Source organism: Spea bombifrons, chromosome 4, assembly GCF_027358695.1.
Source record: "Spea bombifrons isolate aSpeBom1 chromosome 4, aSpeBom1.2.pri, whole genome shotgun sequence".
NCBI classification, from domain to species: Eukaryota; Metazoa; Chordata; class Amphibia; order Anura; family Pelobatidae; genus Spea; species Spea bombifrons.
The window spans coordinates 99,185,823-99,209,368 of NC_071090.1; the positions used below are offsets into that span (position 1 = coordinate 99,185,823).

Sequence of the window (23,546 nt, forward strand, 5' to 3'; positions counted from 1 at the left end):
ATCAATGTAAACGTCTTTAAGGTGAGGAACGCTTTAATTATAATGAAGACCAACAGGCAACTCTGAGAAAGTCCCTGGAATTCCCTTGGTTCTGGGTTGATGTTAACTTGTGTATTCCCTGGATATGCCAGATGTCTCAGATGGCATCGACAAGGATCTGAGCAAGTGATTTTAGGTTACGAGATTCTTTTATGAATTAGGAGTGGTTACCTGTGGGGCATCCCCATAATAACATAATCCACCCCATTCTCGCTAGATTTGTCAATGATGGTCTTCAAAGCGGGGATCAACACCTCACAGCCTTCCAATCCAAAACGCTTCTCTGAAGACCACTTGCGATGGAGGAACTCTTCAAACCTGGACAGAGGTCACAGAAAGCCCGGCGTTAAACAAACTTACCATCTAATGCCACAGACCACTATTCATAATGGAGGCTTTTGGTTCCTTTAGCATTCTCAGATTTTATTAGCACCCATATGCAAATACAGTAAGTAAAACGTATAAAAAGGGCTAATGCGCAAAGGTTAGAAAGAAATACAACTGTGGGCCTCCATCCAGCTAAACAAAAGAAGGAAAGGCGGCAAGATCATACCTTGTAGACCTGACAAGCCTGGCCAACAGGGTCCGCTTCTCCTCGCTGTTGAACTGCATGATACCTGGGGTTTCAAATTTCTCCCTAATCCACTGACACTGTTCCAGGTCATTAATAAACATAAATTCAACACCGATGTTCTGGCAGTAGGCAGACTGATGGAAAGAAACAGGGAGATGACAGCGGGAAGGAAGTTTTTTTTTTCTCCATTGATATTCTTGATAAGGTAAGACACACCGGTAAGGAAACAAGATCTGACCCACATACCTCCAGCCTCTTGATGATCTCTCGAAGAGGCAGAGCGGTCTCATTTCCTCCAATATATGTGGTGGTTGGCAGGTGGAAGACTTTGTCCAGATCAGATTCTTCAAGTCCATAAAACCCTGAGGTGGGCAGTGGTCAGAGGAAGACAGGAGGTGGCGTTACAGAAGGAGGAACATGATGCAGCCAGCCAAGCAGAAGCAACAATGAGGCCATTAGAAAACGTGTGAAGTAATGCGACAGAGTACATACACAGAATGGGCACCATTGCATAGTAATGCAGGTTAATGAAGACATAATGAACACAGAAGGATGGGTTTGATGCCAACCAAACCATTCATGGAAAGAAGCCATGGAGAACGAAAGAGCCAAAAAAGTTGAAATCAGCGTTTGAAAGCCATGTGTAGGATTTGTTATAAGGTTTGAGTGGAAGAGGAGGGTACAGCATTTAAACAGGCGAGTACATAATAGTTGGTAAAGGTAGAATGTAAGCAGCAAATGAAAAAACAGCAGGGTCACAGGGAAGGAAGCAAGACGGTGGGTAAAAGGGGGTAGAGGAGACATTAGTCCTGAAACTAAAGGCCAGTTTAAAGGCACAGCTTAACAACACCCTACATAACAAAGTGCAGCTGATCAGTCATTAGCACCAGACGCACAACGCGCAGAAACAGGAACATTGCAGCCCAATGCCCATCAGTTCTGGAATACGGTACCATCTAGAACCAGATGCAAACCAATGTTTTAACCCAGCAGATGAGAAAATCTCACGCCAGGAGTGTGCGGTCACACTGTAGCAGAACGTGGCTTACAGAATGTTAGATTTATTCAGATTTATATGTGAAATATATGCTAGAATTTGCACCTCCTGTAATATAGTGTACTACTACTCCCCATGTCAGACTGGAGTCGGATCGGTTGTGTCTATAGTGTTAATGTTAGACTAAACAAGAAATATCCAGAACGTTCCAACGCATTCTCTCTTGGACATTACAATTTATCCTGTGTGTTCTAACCTGAACCTGTCACCTGGGATTGAGCAAAAAACACGGGAGAAAAGCACATCTGGTTGCTCAGCTGTGCCTCGATTAGTAGTAACACGAGACAAATCTTCTCCGCAAAAAAGCCTCTTAACTTACTAGACTGGAATTTAGAGAAATTTGAGGCCGTGTCTTGTAGCTGCTTGTAACAGGATATAATCCAATTGTGTGCAAAGACAGAGCCGTAATGGTTACAGAGTCATCCTTGTACTGTTCAGCTCTCCTTATTAACAGATAACTGAAAAGCACCACATCGAATACCACCCCCTGGTCAAAATACCCTAAGTGTCATTCCGTCAATTTAACTCTGATGTCATCGCATATCATCAGAAATCACATCCAGGGGTGTGATGGTAAAAAGACAGCAGCGGTTCAAAATAATTGGCCACGAGTCCTTAACCACATAAATGTAGAAGAAAAAAAAAAAAAAAAAAAAGCGCAGAAAATCCATTTAAAAACAGTTACCCTTACCTCTATTGGCTAATCAAGGATGCACAACTCCAGCACTCAATGGCGACAAGTTTAGTATACACTAAAGCAAGGCATTTAAATAAAAAACACTAAAACAGATGGTCTTCAGGGAAGAATATGCAGAATGTGTGGCTCATCGCAGCCCTTGGAGACTGGAGGGGTTCAGCCCTGCGCTCAACAATATTTAGGGGACAGCTTAGGAGGTTACATAGAAACATAACAGCTGACAGCAGATAAGAGCCAGCCTGCCCGTCTAGTCTGCCTGCTGTTCCTGATGTAAAGACTTCAGATCTTAAAATGCTACCCTCCCTGACATCGAGGCTCTTCAATGCCCGGTCGTACCCGCCAGCCGCACAGGTTAGATCCACTCTTTGCCTTTCTAAATAGTAACTTGCCTAGCCCCACCCCTGTGCATGCCTAGCCCCACCCCTGTGCATGCCTAGCCCCACCCCCTGACAAAGGTATTCAGGCAGGCAGCACCGAGATGCTCCCAGATTCCGCAATACATACAGCTTTAGCCCCACAGAATTACTCACCGTAACAATGTATTCTGTTAAAAGCTTTGTTTAACTCAAATCCTTTTTCATTTAAACCCTGGATGGTTCAGAGAAATAAAAATTTATATTTTTTCTCCTTACAGTAGTGCTAGAAGCTCCCAGCAGGACGTGGAATTCACTTCACGGGCTTTTATTTTTGTTCCCCATGTGACCGATCACATATACACGGAAAAGCGGTTCCCTCTGCTCCGGGGGTAGCAGGCTCTCGGCTTAGATACACGTTGGACACAAGCAATTTCTGCATGAGACGCCGATCAATGGCGCCCCCGGCTCCTTAACCAAGCGCAACGAGACTTTGAACGTTGAACCAGCAGGAATTCCGATAAACTTCCGGAGACGCCAGAACATAATGTCCTAAGCTTGAGCCACAACACAGTCATTGTTCTATAAACACAATTTAGGCATACGGCAGAATTCAGCCTGAAAACCATTAAACAAACAGCCCGGTATCCTTTCATGATAGAGATGTACTTGCGTATTAAGCTGGATCGGCAGAACGTATGGCGGGGGTCAATGGTGCTTATTCACTAAAGGGTGAGTTGTATCTCCCCCTGTCTGCCATTTCCTATGAAGGCCAACACTACCAGGTGCCTGCAGCCAGGACTGAAAAGAGGGATTGTCATGACCCCCAACCCCCTCCGCAAGAGAGGAAAAAGTTAATTAAAAGATGTTACTCAGATATATGTATTAAAGTGCATATGATAGCTGGATGGTTTTGGCGAAAGGAAATGAGGTTTCCAAACACCACCTCTAACGAAAGCATGTGCTCTGTGGTACTACTACATTAGGAGCAGAGTTTTCAAATAAATCAACGAGACCAGCCAATCGCAGTTGTCAGCTGGCATACAAGCGACCGGCTGCGGCTAGTCGCATTCATTCAGAAACAGAATTTACGATATAGCAATCTCCATTTGGATCTCTGTTTCACTCTGCTGGACAACTTACCCGGCAGCTATCTGCCGACATCTGTCTGTCAGCAGAGCTGGTTATCCAGGGTTATAAGGACTGATATAAGGACTCAGACTTTAAGGAGTCCTTAGTCTTGTCTTAGAGTCAGGATAGTCATACATGTTGAGCAGCCTTGATCTTTTCTGACCATTTTGGTCACCCTCCGCAATGTTCTCCTGGAGATGGGTTCTGCAGAGCCGCACACAACGACATCTGCGACCCCACAGCTGCTAACCCAACGACCTTGACACGGTAACACAAACACCTCCTGATACCTCCTTTTCTGGGAGTTGTTCCTTGTGAACAGTACAAAAATAAACTTTTAAATTACTTCTAACCCTTTACAATGCGAGTGTAAGCTCTGAGTACCAAAACAGACTGTGTTCTTATTGCAGTAACCAGTGGAACGGTCCTAACAGAACAAGCACCGCACCGGTCGCTGCAGGGAAACCTGGCTGGAAATATATATATGTATTTTATATATATACACACACATACATACACACACACACGCACACACACTTTACTGCCTGGTATTTTAATGCAAAAGAAGATGCAAATTACCTTTTTGTGTGACCCGTGTAATTTAAACCTGCTGTCTCCTTTTGCCAATGGGAGGGGGGCATTTAAAATCATATTACCAAGGGCATTCCCAAACCAGGTTGGGAACGAGGAATAGGATTGGTGTTCTTTAAGAAAAGGATGTGCTTCCCTACCTCCCACCGTGAGAACATGTAGTCGATCCAGGAATGCTGGCAGGTCTGGGTGGGGGTAGAAGGAGAGGTGGCAGAATGGGGGGGATGGGGCAAGGGGAGGAAGGGCGCAGCATGGGGGGGAAACAGAGAGGAATCTTTAAATACAAAACATCAAGAGCATAAGCCTGGGATAATACAAAGTGCAAACCTAATCTGCAAAGTAATTAAACCGGGATAGAGCAGTGCGGCACGTAAACAAGCTTCCCGCGCACATCGCTAACGTCGCAGCATAATATGCACCGGGCATATTAATGCGTTCCATGCAAGAAATGCATCGCTGCTTCGGGCTTGTACTAAGCCAGCGAGAAACCTTTCTGGGAGCGAGCATACTCAATGGGAAAACATACAAACATCTCCCCGTACAGCCCTCAGGTACAAATTATTTGGGTGGTGGGGGAGGAACATCATACCTCTAAAGGAGAAATTCCAGACCATTTTTTTTTTTTTTTTTTTTAAGTACCTAAAATAAATAGGAGGTAACAGGAATAAACCCCCAAAAATCTGTATTACTCAGTCCTGCCAGCTTTGGCAGTAGCACAATTAACCTAAGAAGTGGTGGCACAGGTGGGCTTCCATAAAGACCGTGGGATACCTACACCTCCTCTGTGAGTCTACGCTCACTCCCTAACTGGGGTAACGTCATAACACTGAATTTAAAAGGATCCAGTAGATGTAGCGCTTGTACCAATGCACCGAACGGCCTTACACATTGGCTTCTGTGTAACAGAACGGGCTATGCACCAGAGCGCAATCCAGGCTGGGACTGCTGTGGCGTCATCCATGGCTGTACAGGAAGTAGTAAAGCATCGAGTCAGGGCCTACTTACCAAAGAACGTACACTTCATCCAAGGACGCAGCTGGATTTGAAACCGTAAGTGTGCAGCTATTTTACATATAAAAGCTATAACTCATTTGTGATTTCCTTCATATTCCATTTCACAGCCGAAACCAAGATCTGATCATCTTTACCGAGAGGATCCATCGCCTGAACGTTGTATGCACACAGGAGCAGAACATTTAATGACATACCCTGGCCAATGTTCTTAATGTTACAGACAGAATGTCCCGTTCAGATAACATCGCAGTCACAATGTCTTTCTCCTATCAGGCAAGGAGGAATGCAGTAATATCTAGATGCTGGAAAAAAAACCATTTGGACTCATTTTACCAGGACCACGGATATCCATGGAATTGGGGATAATGACTTAATCAGACATGTATTTACTAAACTGGAAGCCTGTAAGAGAAAAAAATTTGACCTCCCAGTTTAGTGAATATATTACCGTATTTGCTCGATTATAAGACGACCCTGATTATAAGACGACCCCCCAAAATATAAATATTAATTTAGGAAAAAAACAAAAAGCCTGAATATAAGACTACCCTATAGGAAAAAAAGTTTTACTAGTAAATATTAATTCATGTAAACAATTTTTTCATATTTAATAAAAGCTATGATTGAGAAAAATATATATTTTTTTATTTCCTTTTATTTGCCAACCTGCCCCCCCCCAGTTTTGCACATCTGCCCCCAAGGTTGCCACTCTGCCCCCAGAAATGCCTTAATCCCCTTTATTTGCATTTTAACCCTCTATATGCCACTCTGCCTCCAGAAATGTCTTATGCCCTCCTATATGCCACTCTACCCCATGATATGCCTTTTAACCCCCTATATGCGAGAGTGGCATATAGGGGGTTAAAAGGCATTTCTGGAGATATATATATATATATATATATCTGCTAACAGCAATCAAACTCCTATCAAGCCAAGGCAGCCAGTACATGCTGGAACCTGGGGATGATAGGAGTTTGAGTACAGCCTCCCTATGCCATGCTATCACCCCCCCTTACACATCCATGCTATCACACACACACTCAGTCACAAACATTTAAATACTCATTCATTCCATTAATCACACATACACACACGCTCAAACCCCCCACCCCCTTACCTGAACTGAAGATCTCCCACTCGCAGACTTCTGCAGGGGCCCGGCTGTGCGAGCAACTTCTCTGGCCCCGCCCTCAGAGGAAGGAGGCGGAGGCAGAATTATGTGACACTCTGCTAGCTTCCTGCTGCTAATAGAAGAGACGCTGCTCGGGACCAAAGCACCGGTAAGCAGCCTGGCCCCAGCAGACATTTTTTTGAGGTCTAATTAGAAGACGACCTCGATTATAAGACGAGGGGTATTTTTCAGAGCATTTGCTCTGAAAAAAACCTCTTCTTATAATCGAGCAAATACGGTATGTCCAACTTGACATTCCCCAAGATGATATCTTACAAGAAGGGCTGAGGCTGGAGAGGAGGGCTGTCTTGAAAGTCTACTTGCTTCGTGAACTACATTAGTCTAAGCTTGGCCCTGAAAAATGCTCTGAGAATATGAATTTAGTGAATTTGTTTACTCCCCAGCAATAAGACCCATGGGGGTGAAAACCCTTGCTGGAGCAAACAACTCCAAAGCAGAAAACAGTAACAAGTAAACACACAAGGCCTTGATATACCCACATAAGGCTTCCCCACAACAGACACGTTTAAGTACACCGTAAGCATTAATGAGAACACACGGGGCTGTCACAGACTATCGAACTGGTTTAAACTGCTCTGGAACATGGTTCAATTTATACCTTCTGTACCTTGGAACCACTGACTTCTAATGTTAAACCCTGTGACCGGCAGAACGTTACACAGATAGTTCAGAATACATTTGAGTCATGCTCACATACCGCATGCTAGAACCCCCAAAGCAAGCACAATCAAGGCACAAGGTATCTCGCACCCACACACACTACCTGTGTGCGCTTGCACCCTGCATGCACGCAAACCGTGGTTAGTACCGGTTACTCTACACGCTAAACTATGTTAGCAGTGCTTGCGTGAGAGCAGCGAGGGCGGTCTGACCAATCGGTATTGATCTATAGTCAGAGGTCAAACTAACAGCTTATTACTTATCCCGCCACATAACCCTTGAACACCGAAGATTATCTTAGCTCTTCAGTATTGGGCGCCAGTGACTGGCAGCTCTCAGAACTGTAATATGGAAGAGCCGTTATGTGAATGAATGAATGGGGTGATCAGATTTTTGGACTCAAATCATGGGCCACTTTGGTGGCCCTCAGCTGTTAGTTGTGATCTCTCTTTGCCAACATTCTAGCGAGCTGGGGACAGACAGACATGGGGGGTGAGAGGGAGGCGCTGAAGCGGTGGCCACACTAGCGTAGTTCTTTGCCCTCACCGAGTTTGTCTGAGGACGTGACAATGTCAGCTGGGACACAGGAGTCCAGATCTGCATCCAGAATGCCAAGTGGGTCCAGCTGAGCTACGTGGTGCCCACGGATCTATATTGAGGAGAGTTTCCAGAGGAGGGTGGTGGGATAGAAAAAGGAGGTACGGGGGGAGATGGGAGAGTTGGGAAAAGGAAGTTTAGGTGGGAGGGAAAAAAAAATGGGACAAAGGCAAGAAGGTGATGATAGGGATGGAAAGAAGGAAGAAAGAGGGGGAAAAAAGGAAAAAAAAAAAAAAGAAAAAAGGAAAAGTAGATAAAAGGTTAAAACAAGTTTGCTGCAAAGATCCTCACCGATATTTGGAGAACCGACAATTACTGGAGTCTCATCAAAATTAACAGAACTAATCCCGAGTGGGTCAAGCTTTGCAATGTGGTGACCCCTCACCTGGAAGCAATGAAAAACTGGTTAACAGCAATTCTTTGCCCCTCACACCGTGACGTTATTAGCCACAAACCCTGCAGCACTCCCAGCGTGTCCCACGGGGCAATGAACTGGAAGGCAAAGGATCAACAGCAGGGGGGGGCGCCGGCTGCCAGGGGCAGATTTAGAGGCAGAGAAGTATTTGCTGCATTGTGGAGGATATATTTACATGCATGTTTTTGGATTTAGTTTAAGCATACCTCTCTTTTAGGCACTGAAGAAAAACAGATCAGTTATCTATTCGCCCCGGGGTAAGGGCTGCTCTGGGAAATAGTTTAACCTGTTACTGTAACAATGATGATACTGGGAGGCAGCTTGTTTTGTCACAAATACAGGGGATGATCTGCACCTGCTTTTTTTTTTTTTTTTAAACAAAAAACCTAAATACATTTTTTTTTTATGTATTTTTAGATTCATATACACATGGTGCTGAGACATGTTCCATGAACAAACTGAGGTGGGTCATGAAGGCAAATGAGGCAGTCTAAGATATAGGCTGCTATACTATGCAAATTAGGGTGTTATTTTAAATGCTATTTTCCCTTTTAAACCAGATCAGGTGCTGTAACTACTTATTACATAAGTGAAGGGCAGACCTGAATACAGGAAAAGAATAAGTCGCATTCCCAAATCCAAAAGGATCGAAGCTGATAGAATCTTGGGGTTCAGTGTCAATTTAAACAATCTGTGTACATGAACTATGGCCGGGGTGACATTTCCTATACCTGGTAAGCACGGACGAGAGACTGCACAGCGAGATGATCCTCTACGAGTTTATCGATGTTGGGCTGTGCTTGGACGAGTGACTGTGCCTGTGCGAAAGCCGAGAGGTTGCTGCCCAGAGGTGGGGGGCTCTGGTAAGCGGTTCCAGGGGCTGCCCCGGCGTTGGCGTTCCGGAAGAAGATGTCCCATGACTACAAGGGAAGAACAAAAGACAAATCAAATGAACTGTCTTCAAACATGACAAACTTATTTGACGCTCATCAGAATGGTGGAAATTCAGTGTAAATGCAGCATCCTAAACGTCTACTATCATTGCAGAAGACAATACAAACATCCATGTTCATGAAGAACGGCGTCAGGTGGATCTTTATTTCCCAACAGGAATGCCGTTCTACAACTCCATGACACGGCCTGCCGCTTGCTTAGCGTTGTCAGTCCAATCACCTTATTAGAATTAATGCTAAACATTACTTTACCTCACTTTAGCCACCGGCAAGAATTTACCATGCTTCACTTATGCCGCAAAGCGTCATAACCCCCTAGATCATGGTAGATTTTGACATTTAGAAATCCATAGGTATCTAAAAAAATATTTATAGAAGCCTGATCTTTTATGTTATTACAATTTTCTTTACTGATCCCAGTTTTAGCGCTGAAACATCGGGGTAGATTCCTTAACCCTTTCCCCCAGCATTCTCACCTGCTTAAGCCGGCTTTACTTAGATAAACCCTGCAGCGAGGCCTTAACTCTGCATTTCAATATAAAAAATAAAAAAAAAAAAAGGGCTTGACAAACCCCGGGTACTAGGTCGCCATGGTGACTAGAAAACACTCTGGCACCCAGGGTTCGGCAGGACAAGGGGGTAAAGCCTTGCCAGAGCTGCCATCACAAATATAGCCCCTATTGTTTCATGCGTGGTGCAGTGAAGCGGGCAAAGTGAGGCGCCAACCGGGGCCACGTAATGAACGTTAAGTGACCGCGCTGGGTGCTCCAAGGTAATCGCTTCACCGCACCCATCGCAGTAAAGCATAGGGTGCTGGATTCATGACGGCAGATAAGCAGTGGTACAGCGGGTCTCCCCAACGTGAGAGGTGGAATAGTGTGTGTGTATATACACAATGGGTCAGAATCAGTGTGCATGGGTGTACATGTATAGTGCTAGAGTCACAGAGATAGTGTGTATGACTAAGGCGTGTGTAAGTTAGTGTATTATGTGTGTACATCAGCATATGGTGTTATGGGTGAGCAGGAGACTGCTTCATGGATGTGCACTGCACTGGGTCACGCAGCATCACGTGATAGGCGTAGGGAGCTCCATTCCAGGTACATTCATGTTGCTTCATTTATTTCTAATGTACCAACCCATTTATCAACTTTATTTCATAAACATTGTATTGATTTTACTATATATCTATATATTATATAGTGGAGCATCACCATAGACAAATCAGTGGGGAAATATGAAAAAATACTTGCCTCCTACATTTTTGGCAGACTTCTAGACCCATACCAAATTTACCAACCCCTTCTTTACTATATGGTTTCCTAAATGTACTATTGAGATTAGCGTGTAAGAACTCAAAGCATAATAAAATACACTTAAGAGATCGTTACAATAGGAAAAATAAAAATGTTTTGTTGCCCTACACAGATGCAAAACACAATCAGTGTTCAAATGTATTTTAGCCATGTGTCAACTTGTTTGTATTCTGGTAACTTTGTAGAGCTCTGTAACTTGCGGATCCTTTATACATATTAGGTTACATTCACAAGGAGAACGTCATGAATCTGTTACATAAGGGTTCACTTTGATGCAGATATATAACCGAAGTACAAGAATTCAGCAGCTATGATAATGGTGTATGGCTTAGTGCGCCATAGAGCTAACAATCTATAGCGTGCTGTATCTGAAATCCAGCAGTAGATCTTTGCAATTTGCAGGTTTCCCAGAAGACTTGGATACACATTAATGTCCGATCTCCTGTACTGAGGGTTTGAACACAAGAAGCAAACATGGAGGATGATATTTGAACCACCAGAGGGTAATGCACACAGTCTGAAGAGTGTTATAACCATAGAAAGTGATACAGTACTCCAGTCAGCAAGAACATTCCAGTTAGTTGCTATAGTGATAAGACCACTTTACACATTTTGCTTTTTAAACCCATCTTCAATATGTTACACCCAACAATCTAACTCTATGGAGACAACTGCAGATTGTGTTGTGTATACCAGGAAAACCCAAAAGCACATGGGACTTTTCTACAAGCCAGGGCTGGCAAAGTAAACAGCTTGGCATTTAACCCACCCTTTCCCACCACTTTTATATTGCTCTCCGTCTCCTCCTCTCTGCATTGAAGATCAACGGGGGAAGAGCCGGTCCTATCAAGCTTACAAAGAAGAGGATGGACGTGAAAAAAAAACAGAAGACTGGGATCTACTGAACACAAGTGAAGCTCAACCCAGAGGTTGGAAACCAGCAGATCTCCAGTAGCTTCTGAACGCCAACTACCATTACCCTGCCGAGGAGCATCGGAGATCTAGTTTAAGGAACCACAGACTTCCAAACCCTGGTCAATCATAGGATCAGAACACCGTTCACAGGCAAGAACTAAACGCTACATCCAGCTAAGCAAGATCAGCCGGGCCGAAGGAACCAACACAACTTGTCTATCCCTCTGCAAGACAAGCCTTTGGGGTACATCTAGTAGGGACGGGGGTACTTAATCTGCTTTCACTTCTCCAGCTACCCCTAAGAATTGGGAGCATTCAGTTAAGCCGGTTCTCCACCATGAGGAACCTGAAAGCAGCTCTGCTGAAACGTCAGTCAGCAGATTACCTTAAATAAAAACGGAAGAGAGAACTATAAACACAAAACACACCTTAGAAAGGCTCAGATAAACTAGAAGGGCAAACTCCCTCCTCACCCAACCATGGTTATTTTAAGAATCTTAGCAAGTCACGAGAAGGGGGGAGGGGCATCCACGCCACAAGGATTGAGACAGTCTGGGACTGTAATTACCAGCTATAGCCGACAAGACAGAACGCCTGGAACCCATCGCACAATAAGTACAATAACATTTCCACAAGCCATTGGAAGCAGGGGACCCTGCAAACATAAGCGACCAAATACATTTCTATGGCATTGAGGGTGGGTAGTTGTTACATTGCTCAGCTCTTCCACTGTGGGTGCTAGGTGACATTAAGACACAGGGGACGATGTGTCCTCTGGCAGAGTTAAGGAACGGCTCCCTACACAAATGCTTTTGTCCTCTCTGACAAACTTTCCTTCGCGTGTCACTGGTGCGGTTAACCCTTACAGGAATCTATAGGAATGCAAGCAAGATGGACTATAAATCAACAATCAGCAGCTTAGTGAAAGGGGCGAGATCACTTAATGGGGAGAAAGACCAGGGATCAAGAAGTTATAATAGCTGGTCCCAGGTTATATACAAAACGTGTGCCATTATATAATATCGGTAAACGGTATACATAAAATTGGCAGACCAGCAAGTCACCTTCTCCCGCATGTTTCCACTTACGATGTCTTGTAAACAGGAATCTGCGGCAGAAGCACTTCCTGGCGTGGAATTAACATCAAGTTCTTATTAACTACAAAGTTTCTCTCTTTAGTCTTTTTTTCTTAACGCTAGGAAAACAGATTAGCATTAAAAGTAATGACGGGGTGAGGGGTATTGGTTACAGGAAGGGTTAATCTGCAGGCCTGTCAAGGGAAGAGCAATCAACACACTGATACCCACCCAGTGTATTGCAGGGAGTAAGGGGCTGGGGCATAAATCCTGCATTTGTTATGGTTTATACATCGTTTATTGGTAATTGTGGTTCAAACGGTACAGAATGGGTTAAAAGCTAGCAGCCCCACCCCCTGGAGGTAGCTTTCCCCATCACACTGGAACCTGGCCAAGCACAAATGACGTATTATTTATTCCAGCAAGAACTGGTCTGTACAGAATGACTTCTAACCCTCTCCAAACACAAGGCCAACTGGATCGGAGCCACGGCAGCCAGCGCTGGTATTGTGCCTCGCTAAGAGACGTATCCAGAGAGCCGATAGCGGTGGGATTATACCAGTATACACAGGGTGGGGTTCGCAGCGTGAAAAACAAATAAGTGTTCGGCCATAATGTGTGGGGCAGAGTCCCAGCTACTTGGCTCATCTAACAGAGTCACGTTTCAGCTGCCATCTTAATCAGCATATTAGCACTAAAGCCAAGCCCAGATACGCTGTATCCGACGGCTTTCCCATGGTCAGGCATCACAGCACAGTAGCTAGTGGCTCATCCAGGCAAGCGTCCAGCCACAGAGGCCACCAGAAAAGTTAGTTTTTGCAAGCTGTCATGGGAAGTAAAGGGTGGCGAGGCGCTGAACTACTACTGCCAGACGGGGATTCCTATCAGGTCAATGAAACCGGATCCCAGCGCGGCTGGACTTAAAGCCAGAACCGAGGGAGAAACACTCCATTTACTGAACCTAAATGTCCACGTCCATCTATTGCTCTTAGGAGACTTAGCGTGAGCCCGGACCACCCCAGAACCACTGAAGCTTAGATACAAAAAGATGCAACCAAATACTCAATCATTTGGAGCACATCAACAAAGCAAACACTAAACTTAAACATAATGCTTGTTACAGTTTAAAATCCAGTATAAACATATAGCAACGTTCTAAGAGTTCTAGAGTAGAAGGCAGAGGACGTATTCTCGGGCGGCATCTGCAATACTTTTTCTTCTGTTGACCGTTTATGAACGCTAAACAGCTTAGTGCCTTGTAAGCGTGTATACCGTGCGAGCAGCCATCTTAACTTGCTGTTCTAGCATCTGCTTGATTATTCCTCCCCTGTTTCTAAAACAGCAGAGACTAGGTGGGCCAGAAAATGATATGTATTTACTGTGAGGCTTCAGATTGTTGTCGATTGCTTCAGGTCACCTTCGTAAGGCACTGAAGTAATAGCGGCAGAGGAAACATACCGTACAATCGTGGTCAGCCTCAATTTGTCACATGCCAGAAAGCATTGTTTTTAGAAGTTTGAATAAATTAAGTTGGTTATATTGAAGGCAGTGAAGATCCATTTTTGGACCATACCATTGTCACGCTAGAGTACTAAACACTCCTTTATCTCGTAGGCGATAGCCTTGTGTTAGCTAATGGCACAATAACCCATATAATCATTTGAGCTCTAAATAATTCCTAAGTTATTAGTTTCATCTGGATAAAATAATATTATAGAAGTTTGTGTTGCTACATAAGAAGGTCCCTTATCTCATGCAAGTTTTGCTTCAAGATAATGACATTTGTAAGTGGAAGTTTCCATTTATCTCGGCACAATTTTAAAGTAATGATACCAAGAACACTCGCAGTTTTAAGGAACTGACCAACAGAAGAACTGAACTTCTACAGCAGTTTCATGTTGGGGGTCATCAAACTAGCACTTGTTATTGCCTATACTGAATGCACAGTCCTCCTTATTCCAGAACCAATTCATGCCCTCCAAAAATAATACCGCAAACCCTGCAGTGTTAAGACGGCAACACAGAATAGGCGACATGTACATTATTTTAACCTAAAGGAACCCTGATGTGGGTTTATTACAAATAGTGAAGTACAAAACTTGGTAATGCACGTAATTTAACCGCAAAATGTAAATTTATAGTAGGGCTATTTTCTGTGTATGTGTATATATTATATATATATATATATATATATATATATATATATATATATATATATATATATATATATATATATACACACACACCCCTTCAAAGGTTTCGGGTCACTTAGTTGTTTTTTTGGAAAACATGGAAATTTTAGCTGTGCCAACATATTTGCAAAACTGTTTTCTATCAAATAACATTTAAAACTTAAACTTGGATTAGCGAACACAATGTGCCATTGTGCGCCTATAAAGATGTTCCACGGAAAATCAACCATTTCCAAATACAACAGTCATTTAAAACGTTAACGTCTGCGCTGTGTTTCTGATCCTATTCATGTTATTTTAATCGACAAAAACGTGCTTTTCTTTTAAACAGGGACATTTCTAAGTGACCCCAAACTTTTGAAAGGTAATTTGTTTTTTTAAGCTCGAAAAACACAGCTTTTTTCCCCCATCTCCACCTTGTGGAAGACGAGGCAGCAGACTACCATTAATGTAAGAATTCTCCATTAGGGTTAAGACCACCTGCCCTCTCTCTCTCTCTCAGCCACATTCACTCTGCTAGATCATGAAAAAAGAAAAAAGTTTGAGGCTCAACCCAGAAACACATTTGATGGGGTAGCCTACTGCTATATAATGCGTAAAATGGGCTTTATGGCTGCCCAATAATAAAATTTAGTAAGGTCATCCACTTGTAGTCAAAATTTATTTTCTGTTTGGTCACTAAAGTTGGTAGGTGAAAGGCGGTTTTCTCATAGTAGATTTGCTTTAGTGGAAAGCTTATCTGATCAAAAGGCCAAACATTTCAGGAATCCCACACCATGCAGCAGCTTCTCTGGCTGAAAGGACATCCTCCATAGTATTCCGTGCAGTAAGAACGCATTGTGTTGAAGGCACTTTAGAGCCTTAAAACAAACCAGCCAAGTTGTTTCTCTGTGGTCCAAGGACATGTCTCCAACAAAAACGATCCTTCAACGTGTAGACGTCCGTTGGCTTCCTGATGGAACCTACCTTGCACAGCGCTGGGTATGAAAAGCAGCAAGACCCAGGAGAGCACCACGTTCCCTCCTTACCTTGTGAACGCTCTTTGGGTTTTCCAGCCAAGCGTAGTACATTTCCTCCACATAGTTTGAACTAGTCCCGCTAAGAAAGGGCTCCGCGGCCACAGGTGTACTAAGGCACCTGACTGGCTGAAACGTCCTGGGGGCCGCGGGCCCTTTGTGTGTGAGTGATCGAACAGTCTGAGAGGCCGTCAGGGGCCTTAGTTTAGCAGCACAAGTCCTTAAGTTAAACATGTTTGTGTCTTTGCGGTAGAGTCACTACTAGCACCTACAAGGAAAAGAAAAGAAAGAAAAGGATTACTTTAAGCACAATTACATACAGCCTAAATCAGAACTATAGGCAAGTATAAACCCATTCCTGTAAACATTATGTATTGTTTTATATAGCGCCATCATATTCTGTAGCGCTGTACAACGGCATCAGTTTTCCTACCACATGTGGGGGTATACCTGCAGGAAATATACATGTTCTATAGTAACCAGCCGCTACCTGCTCATGTATACATTGCACTGTTAAAGGTTTCAGTTACCAATCTGGGAATGGTGTCGATGCATCAACGCACATTGAATTTTTATGTTATGATCCGGATGAGTTGGTCGGTCTAGAGCGCTCCACGTGCGACATTCAGCACTTATGTCAAGAGTGCAGTCACCGAGTGCAGCACGGACCAGAGAGGACCAGATAAAGCTGGTAAACGCACAGGGTACCTTTGGAGAAGGCTTACCAGCTCCTTAGTTGATAAGCGTCTCTGCAAAGCCTTTAAATAATTATTAACAATTCATTATGTTGTTCGTGCACAAAGGTATGATCCTGCCCCACCCCAGAATGCTACACTTTCTGTAAGATGGCGCAGCTCGACAGAAAAGCCGATTTGGCAGTGTAAGGGTCAATGTTCCCGCAACAAGCAAGTCAGCGCAATTCAGCAGGAAGTGGTCACACCCGGCCCAACATGCCCTGGTTACCGGCAGCCAGGCAACGGGATAAAATATTTCTTTAACGAACAAAAAAAATATTGCACAATAAAAAAAGTTTTTTTGTTTTTGTTTTTTTTTTTTAAAGGGGTGTGGCATAGACCTTTCTGGCTCACTCGTTGGAGGCTGTCTTAATTCTCACGGTCACAACTGTGTGCCATGGACTACTGGCTTTACCCACAGGGTTAAAATTTGCCCAGAAGATGGACAACCAAAAGGACGGAAGGATGAAACTTACATTCTCCGCTGAGAAATAAGCCTGGAATCGAAAATGTAATCTAATATGCATTTTACTTTAAACAAGGACACCGGCCACTTCTGAATCTTATTAACGAGTGTTTAAAAAATTGAGAGCCCAAGGTCATGCTCTTCAGTCTTTATTTCCCGCACCGAAAAAGGACCCAGGTCCACTGTGATTTCAGGTGACAACAGTGCTTAATTCCAGTCACAAAAAAGTGGATCAAGAGGGGATCCATGGTGAATACAGTGCACTTATCGACGCAGGCAAAGTGAGAAAAGCTGTTATATTGTGGATAGACAACATTCCAGGTTTCAGATCAAAGTATGTGACTCCTGCAATTTCATCTGTAATCTAGCACATTATTTTACTGTATTACTATATATATTCAATATTCAGAGTGGCCCTTTCACTGTGTGTCCCTACAAACAGGACTAGTGCTAAATCCCCAGGTGTGTAAATAACTACTTCTATATCACCAGCATTTGTCTTTCACGTAAAACATGATTGAGGGGCAGCCTGGCCGGGCCAGTTGGTTGTTTTCTGCTGTCACGGATCTAGGTGAAAAGTCCCGACAACTCTAAGGTCACCTCCTTGAAGAACAAATGGCAGCTCTATGCACCTGTTTCTTTCTAAAATGTCTCTGGCCAAATCAGTATCAGAGTTAAAAAACACACACGTGCCTCCTTCAGGGAAAGGGAATAAGACAGGCGAGAAGGTTCACTCGCTCGTCATCTCTTATTACCAGAAGAGATTACACTATCTGCCTCACAGTCACATATTCCAAGTCACCTCATCTACAACCCAACAGCAGGGCATGCTGGGATTTGTAGTACAGCAACTCGTATTATATACCATGTCCTGTCATCTACCAGGAAAAGCTATTTATCTCCATTAAGGGTCATCCATGTTTTCTGGTGTAAATTCTTGATGCGACCAATTCCTTCTACTAATTCTTCTTAATGAACACTTAACATTCCGCCTCAAACCACTAGAAAGGTATCTTAAAAGGACAGCCTTAACCGGTAACTGCTAATGCATGAAATGCTTCGGTTTAGGGACGTCTCTAATTAATAGAATTATAAAGAATTATAGAATTATAAAGAATACCAGCCATGTGCTACACATATAATGTAATGCGTCTGGTAGTCGTCATCCAATGTGTTGTCATAGAAACCCCTCTAACCCCTGACGAAGCCTATTTTCTTTATATATCAAACCGCGTCTAGGGTTAAGCCAGCCAACAAGGACAGAAAAAAGTTTGAGTTTCTAATTAGTCGCACAATGAATCCCCTTTCTCTGTGGCTTGTTTATACCGGTGCAACCAGCTCCACCAGAGCAGGGACAAGAGATGACCTTGAGGAGAGAACACGTCTAAGGGACACAGGCCGGACCCGACAACGTCCAGGCGAGCCAACAGATCACAGCAAAAGCTGCACTAAAGGGTCATCTGTTTCTGATAAGGTGGGTGTCGTTTGGGAACAATAAATTTCTCTTTCCAGGAATCCAGCAAATGGATCACCTATAGGAGTTTTCTTGTAGCCGACCAGAGTGTGTACAGTCCATGATAACACGGACGATCACTAAAGGCAGAGCATGGATGATGGCTTTTTTGCGGGACTGAATAATCATTCTTGTTCACGTTCTTTGTAAACAGAATTAATATCCCACGCAAAAAGAGTGGGAAATAGTTATCGACGAGCTACCCAGATGTTGGCGAAAATAACATGTTTGGAATTTATAATCTAAGAGGCCTGCAAGCGTCACAACACCCCAGAACGATGGAACTCAGCCGAGTACACGCCGGACACAATCAAGACTAACAAAAACCCGTCAACGTGGTCCTGAAGACCCATAAACTGCTGAATGGAACATGGATAGGAAGCCGCTAGTCCTGCGCGGGTTTCTGAATGGACTCCTGATCCGTTATAAGAAAGCTACACATAAAGAGATACAATTGCATGGCCCAAGCAGGTTTCATTCTGAACACATACAGATTGTAAGCTCTTTTGAACAGTGCCCTCCTCACCTTTTGTTTCTGCAAGCTCAAATTGTTATGAGATGCACTACTTTTTGTATCCTGTTTGCCATTTATACAGCGCTGCAGAATATGATGGTGCCATATAAATAATGAATCCTGAAGGGATATTAATCCTTATCATGGCAGCTGCATTCCTTTCTTCGCCAGGGCTCTAACTGGACATTTAACCATAAAGTTATTAGGAAGATCCTGCAAAAGAGCCCCACGCTACATTCAAGTTCCCAGATCTTTCCAGCCCCCTCACCCAAGTGTCAGCGGAAGCCTCGGAAAGAGTAGCATGGTGGTCTCTTAAATCTGTCCCCCTTGCCTAGTGATGGTTCCTACGTAAAGCTGCGGTTCGCGGCGGATTGGAATAACGTATAGGCAAATTCTCACAGACAGCCCATGAAGCCTTCAAGAGTTCACCAAAGTGAGAAGGAGTAAGGTTATGGTTCCAATTCTCTGCCAATATGAAGGGCAAGATTTTCCAGCAAGAAGGGCTAAGCTGGCCCTGTATAATGTATTATTCAATGGGAGGAAAAAAAAACCCTGAAGAAACCATTAAGTTAACTATACATTATACGAGGCCATCCGAGACCTTCCTGCAACAGAAGCCCTGCGGCTGTTCATAATGTATGATCGACTAAAGGAGCTAAAGCACTACTCTAATGCAAATGGCCCCGGCAGGAACGGGTCTTCATTCTGAATTTAAGAGTATTTAAAACGCATATATACAGGATATATACATACATACATATAGATATATACACACACACACACACATCTTTGAAACAAACATTTACAAAGCTCGGATCATGATCCTGAATCACAAACACCCGCTCCCTGTTCACTTGGCAAGGTTAATGTTTATGACAAAAAGCAAGTTGAGGACAGGGAAGCGCATGCACGGCCAAATGCTTCCAGGAAACCAGCATCGGCGTTTAGCTGCTACGTTACAGATCTAGCTCGCAGACGCACAGCCATGATATATGTATGTGGCAAAAATTGGCGCCTACTCTACCTCTACATTTTAAGCCAGGCCTCTATACCCAACGCATCGGTTCATAATGGTCTGCCGGTTCCAGATTCTTCAGTCCCTTTAAATGTATGGACTGTAAGAAGCGCTGAGTAAACTGTTGGCTCTACATAAATAAAAGATAACCGCACAGTCCACCCCAGGCTTCTACTTGTAACGTCTCATAACATGTATGGAACCAGCTCATGTTCCATACATGAGCTCATAGTGCTTGGTATAAATAGTGATCTGAAATAACACAAATAACATATACCCGGTATATATATAATTCACATGCCAAGAGCCCGCAGTCAGGGACACAGCGATTCACGCCCGTTGCGTTCATATGTTAGCAATGGAATGTCTGCCGCCCGTCCAGCGTGGGATGAGGCACAGCAGCTGGAATTAACGAGTCCATAAAGAGATGTGCGCCGTGGCCCCACGGAAGACGCATGGCACGGTTATACTGTAAGTGACCCTGGACAGCCATGCGTGTGACCCACCTAACGTGACCTCGCTCAAGTGCTGATCAAATAACCCACTCTACTGCAGTATAGACCCCGCCCACAGGCCTCCACATCAACCAACGAACAGGACCGTCATTTCCCCGCGGATGCAACGTGCACTCTGATTGGTCCCTTGTTTCCAGAATACCGGCGGGGAATAATTCCAGTACCGAGACCCCACACGAGTGCCGCCGCTGACGTCACAAACCCCGCTACTTCCGCACCGTGACTTTCACTGACTATCGATTTCTACGCCCCGTACGCGTCTCACCTCTGCCTTTACACAGCTCCCGCAGCGGTCCACTCCGTCCGGCTCCCGCCTGACGAATGGCCAGGGAAGATGGAAGGCGCGGCCAGAACTGCTCGAGACACGCCCACACGCATGACGCTATGGTCAACACCCTTTCAGTGGAAACGTCATACAGAGCGACCTCTTTTCCTTACGCTTCAAAAAAGCTAAACTTTATTATTTCGTGAGTCCCAGTACATGTGTCTTGCGTATTTACAGTGGTCACGTGGAGTGTCTTATTTGGGGAAAATAACATTATTGGTTTGGCTGAATTCGTACAGTACAGCTTAGTGATACATTATGGAGCTATACTTTAGTATATTCCATGTATGTGTGTGCTATTTATATAACAAGCGTATCTGACAACTTTCTGAATGAGCCACCTAGAGGCTCTTTAAATATTAACCATTTAATAGACCTTCATGCAGGTTCTATGTAGTGACTAGCAGAATGTCTCTAATGCTGGTCCTGTGGACACTTTGACTTATTTTAAGATACACTTTTTATCGCTTTCACGCTTTCACCCACAGAGTCTCCTGGTGTTTGTAAAGGCAAGCATGTATGTATGTGTGTATGGGCAGGTGTTTGTAAAGGCAGCACATCCGCTTATTTTAACAGTCTATCCATTACTATTGCTATTTTTTGTCGTAAAGGGAATAGACCGATTCACTATAACGTATGTTTAACCCAGGGGCACTATTTAGTTTCTTTCATTGAGTCAGGCAACTGTGAAAATGTCCATGAACTTTGTCCGTGCGTACACTTGTCCGTGTGTGTGGATGGGTGTCATTGTAAAGGATTAGAAAAAAATTAGACTGTGTGTCAGTGTATGTTATTTGTGTGCGTAAGGTCAGTGTACTGTGCACAATGAGCATATGTGTGTTAATATACAATGCTAAACTATGCTAGAATGAGTGTATATGTGAGGGTGTCCATGTACAGTGTTAGAGTGTGTGTGTGCGCAAGTGTACATTGAATGTCAGATAATGTGTGTTAACGTATGGTGTTAAAGTGTATAAGCCAGGAAAGTGGAGCACTGACTGGTGAAGAAGCTGTACAGAATAGGGACACAGCAATTATTTCCTGTGCCTGGATATGATGCACCCGGTGTACCTGCATCAGCTACCACTGCATAAGAAATCATTGCTCTGCTCCCTACTCTCTAGTCCTTAACAATATCACCATCTATAGAAAAGAATGAAGAAGGGGATGCAAATGAATATTCTTGCCTGGAGTGTCACTTGATCTAGGACTGGCCCTGGTGCTTACTGCTAATCTATCATTGTAAGTCTATGAGTCCAGATTCAAGTCATGCGCTGCTTCCCTACCCTTGACTTGGGTGACGCCTGGTTCAGTGCTAAGGCCACATAAAGCTGCTGAGTTTGGTAGAACCTTTTAGGTGATGTGTTTGCTGTCAATGTAATGTTTGCCTTAAATCCAGAGACTCGACTGAAGTCAACAGGAGCTGAACATACAGCAGAGTTGTGACAAACACTTTGTGCAGTGGACTCAGCCACTGCTGAGAGGCCCTGGATTCTGATTCTAGGAAGGAGCTAGACATCTGGGCTTAGTGAATAGGGTCTTAGGAGGAGAGAAAGGTTTGTAGCAAGCTCTATAATTACACGATGAGCCAAGAGGACACACAAGGTCAAAACAAGGGTGGAAGCTAATCGATATAAATAGAAACCATTTGACACAGACTCCAGCAATCTAGAGCAATGTATACGTTATTGCATTGTGAGCCATACTCAATGACCTATAATTCATATATGGGGAGCATATGGTCTTTCTACTTTAAGCATCACCTTTAGCAAGTAAAAAAAAAAAACTTAATATACTACTCTTTCGGGAATGTTGTATTTTCTTCTAGTTTTCCACATTATTGGCTAATAATATAATGTTTACTTACTGTACTTTTTAACCCTTAGAAAAGAAATATTTTTCTCCTTTTTCTTTTTGAATGTCCTGGAGATATGGTGACATCATACACTATACAAATTGAACCCAAAATGTTGTTTTTCTGCTATTTTTTTTGTGTTCCAGCCTGAAACGTAGTCCGCGTTTGACTCCTGGAACACACAGATCACTACGTTCCAATAACAGGTGATGATGTACAGGGGAGTGAGAAGGTGACATTGCTACTGTGCTCTCATTGGTGGTTTCTCTTCACACCCTCCCTACGGATGAGCCTGATAGGATAACTACATCATACAGCGTATGACAGCATATTCCTTATCACAGGTCCAGGCCCAGCTGATTACAAGTCAGCATGGAGCGAAGGCTAACCCTTGCACTGCCTACCTTATATGCAAAGTGGCAGCAGAAAGCAATACAGTAGCATGTAAAGGTTATTATTATTATTATTATTTATTGATTTATATAGCGCCATCATATTCCACGGTGCTGAACGATGACTAAACATGACACAACCAGTAGTGTATCACATAACAATTTAGGCTTACAGAAACAAAGAGGCGAGGAGGGAGCTGCTCAAAAAAAGCTTACAATCTAGAAGGTTAAAAAATGTGATAAACAGCAGGGAGCAAACAATAATGCAGAAATATAGTGGACGACAGACATATTGGAGTGTTTTTAATACCGCTCAGCACAGTATCTTATTTATTAACATGCATATTTACACTAGATGATTATACCTATTTCCTAACCTTTCTAAATTATTTTTTCGCACTTTATATTCTCAAGAGCACTTATGGAACA

The 23,546-nt window shown here is 43.6% G+C and overlaps 1 protein-coding gene across 2 annotated transcripts in view; it reads right to left on the bottom strand.

Moving 5' to 3' along the window:
- OGDH (oxoglutarate dehydrogenase) overlaps nucleotides 1-20,908 on the bottom strand; it is a 29,155-nt gene extending 8,247 nt beyond the window's left edge. The window contains exons 1-7 of one of the 2 annotated variants that reach the window (XM_053462790.1): nucleotides 20,811-20,908; nucleotides 15,801-16,056; nucleotides 9,052-9,240; nucleotides 7,855-7,957; nucleotides 860-975; nucleotides 593-747; nucleotides 211-357 (exon numbers count right to left, since the gene is read on the bottom strand). In XM_053462790.1, coding sequence (XP_053318765.1) covers nucleotides 211-357; nucleotides 593-747; nucleotides 860-975; nucleotides 7,855-7,957; nucleotides 9,052-9,240; nucleotides 15,801-16,022 — 932 coding nt within the window. In that variant the 5' untranslated portion in view covers nucleotides 16,023-16,056; nucleotides 20,811-20,908. Of the gene's footprint in view, nucleotides 1-210; nucleotides 358-592; nucleotides 748-859; nucleotides 976-7,854; nucleotides 7,958-8,196; nucleotides 8,291-9,051; nucleotides 9,241-15,800; nucleotides 16,057-20,810 lie in introns of both variants that reach the window. The other variant, XM_053462791.1, reaches the window with a different exon arrangement.
- Between the last annotated feature and the right edge of the window lie 2,638 nt (nucleotides 20,909-23,546).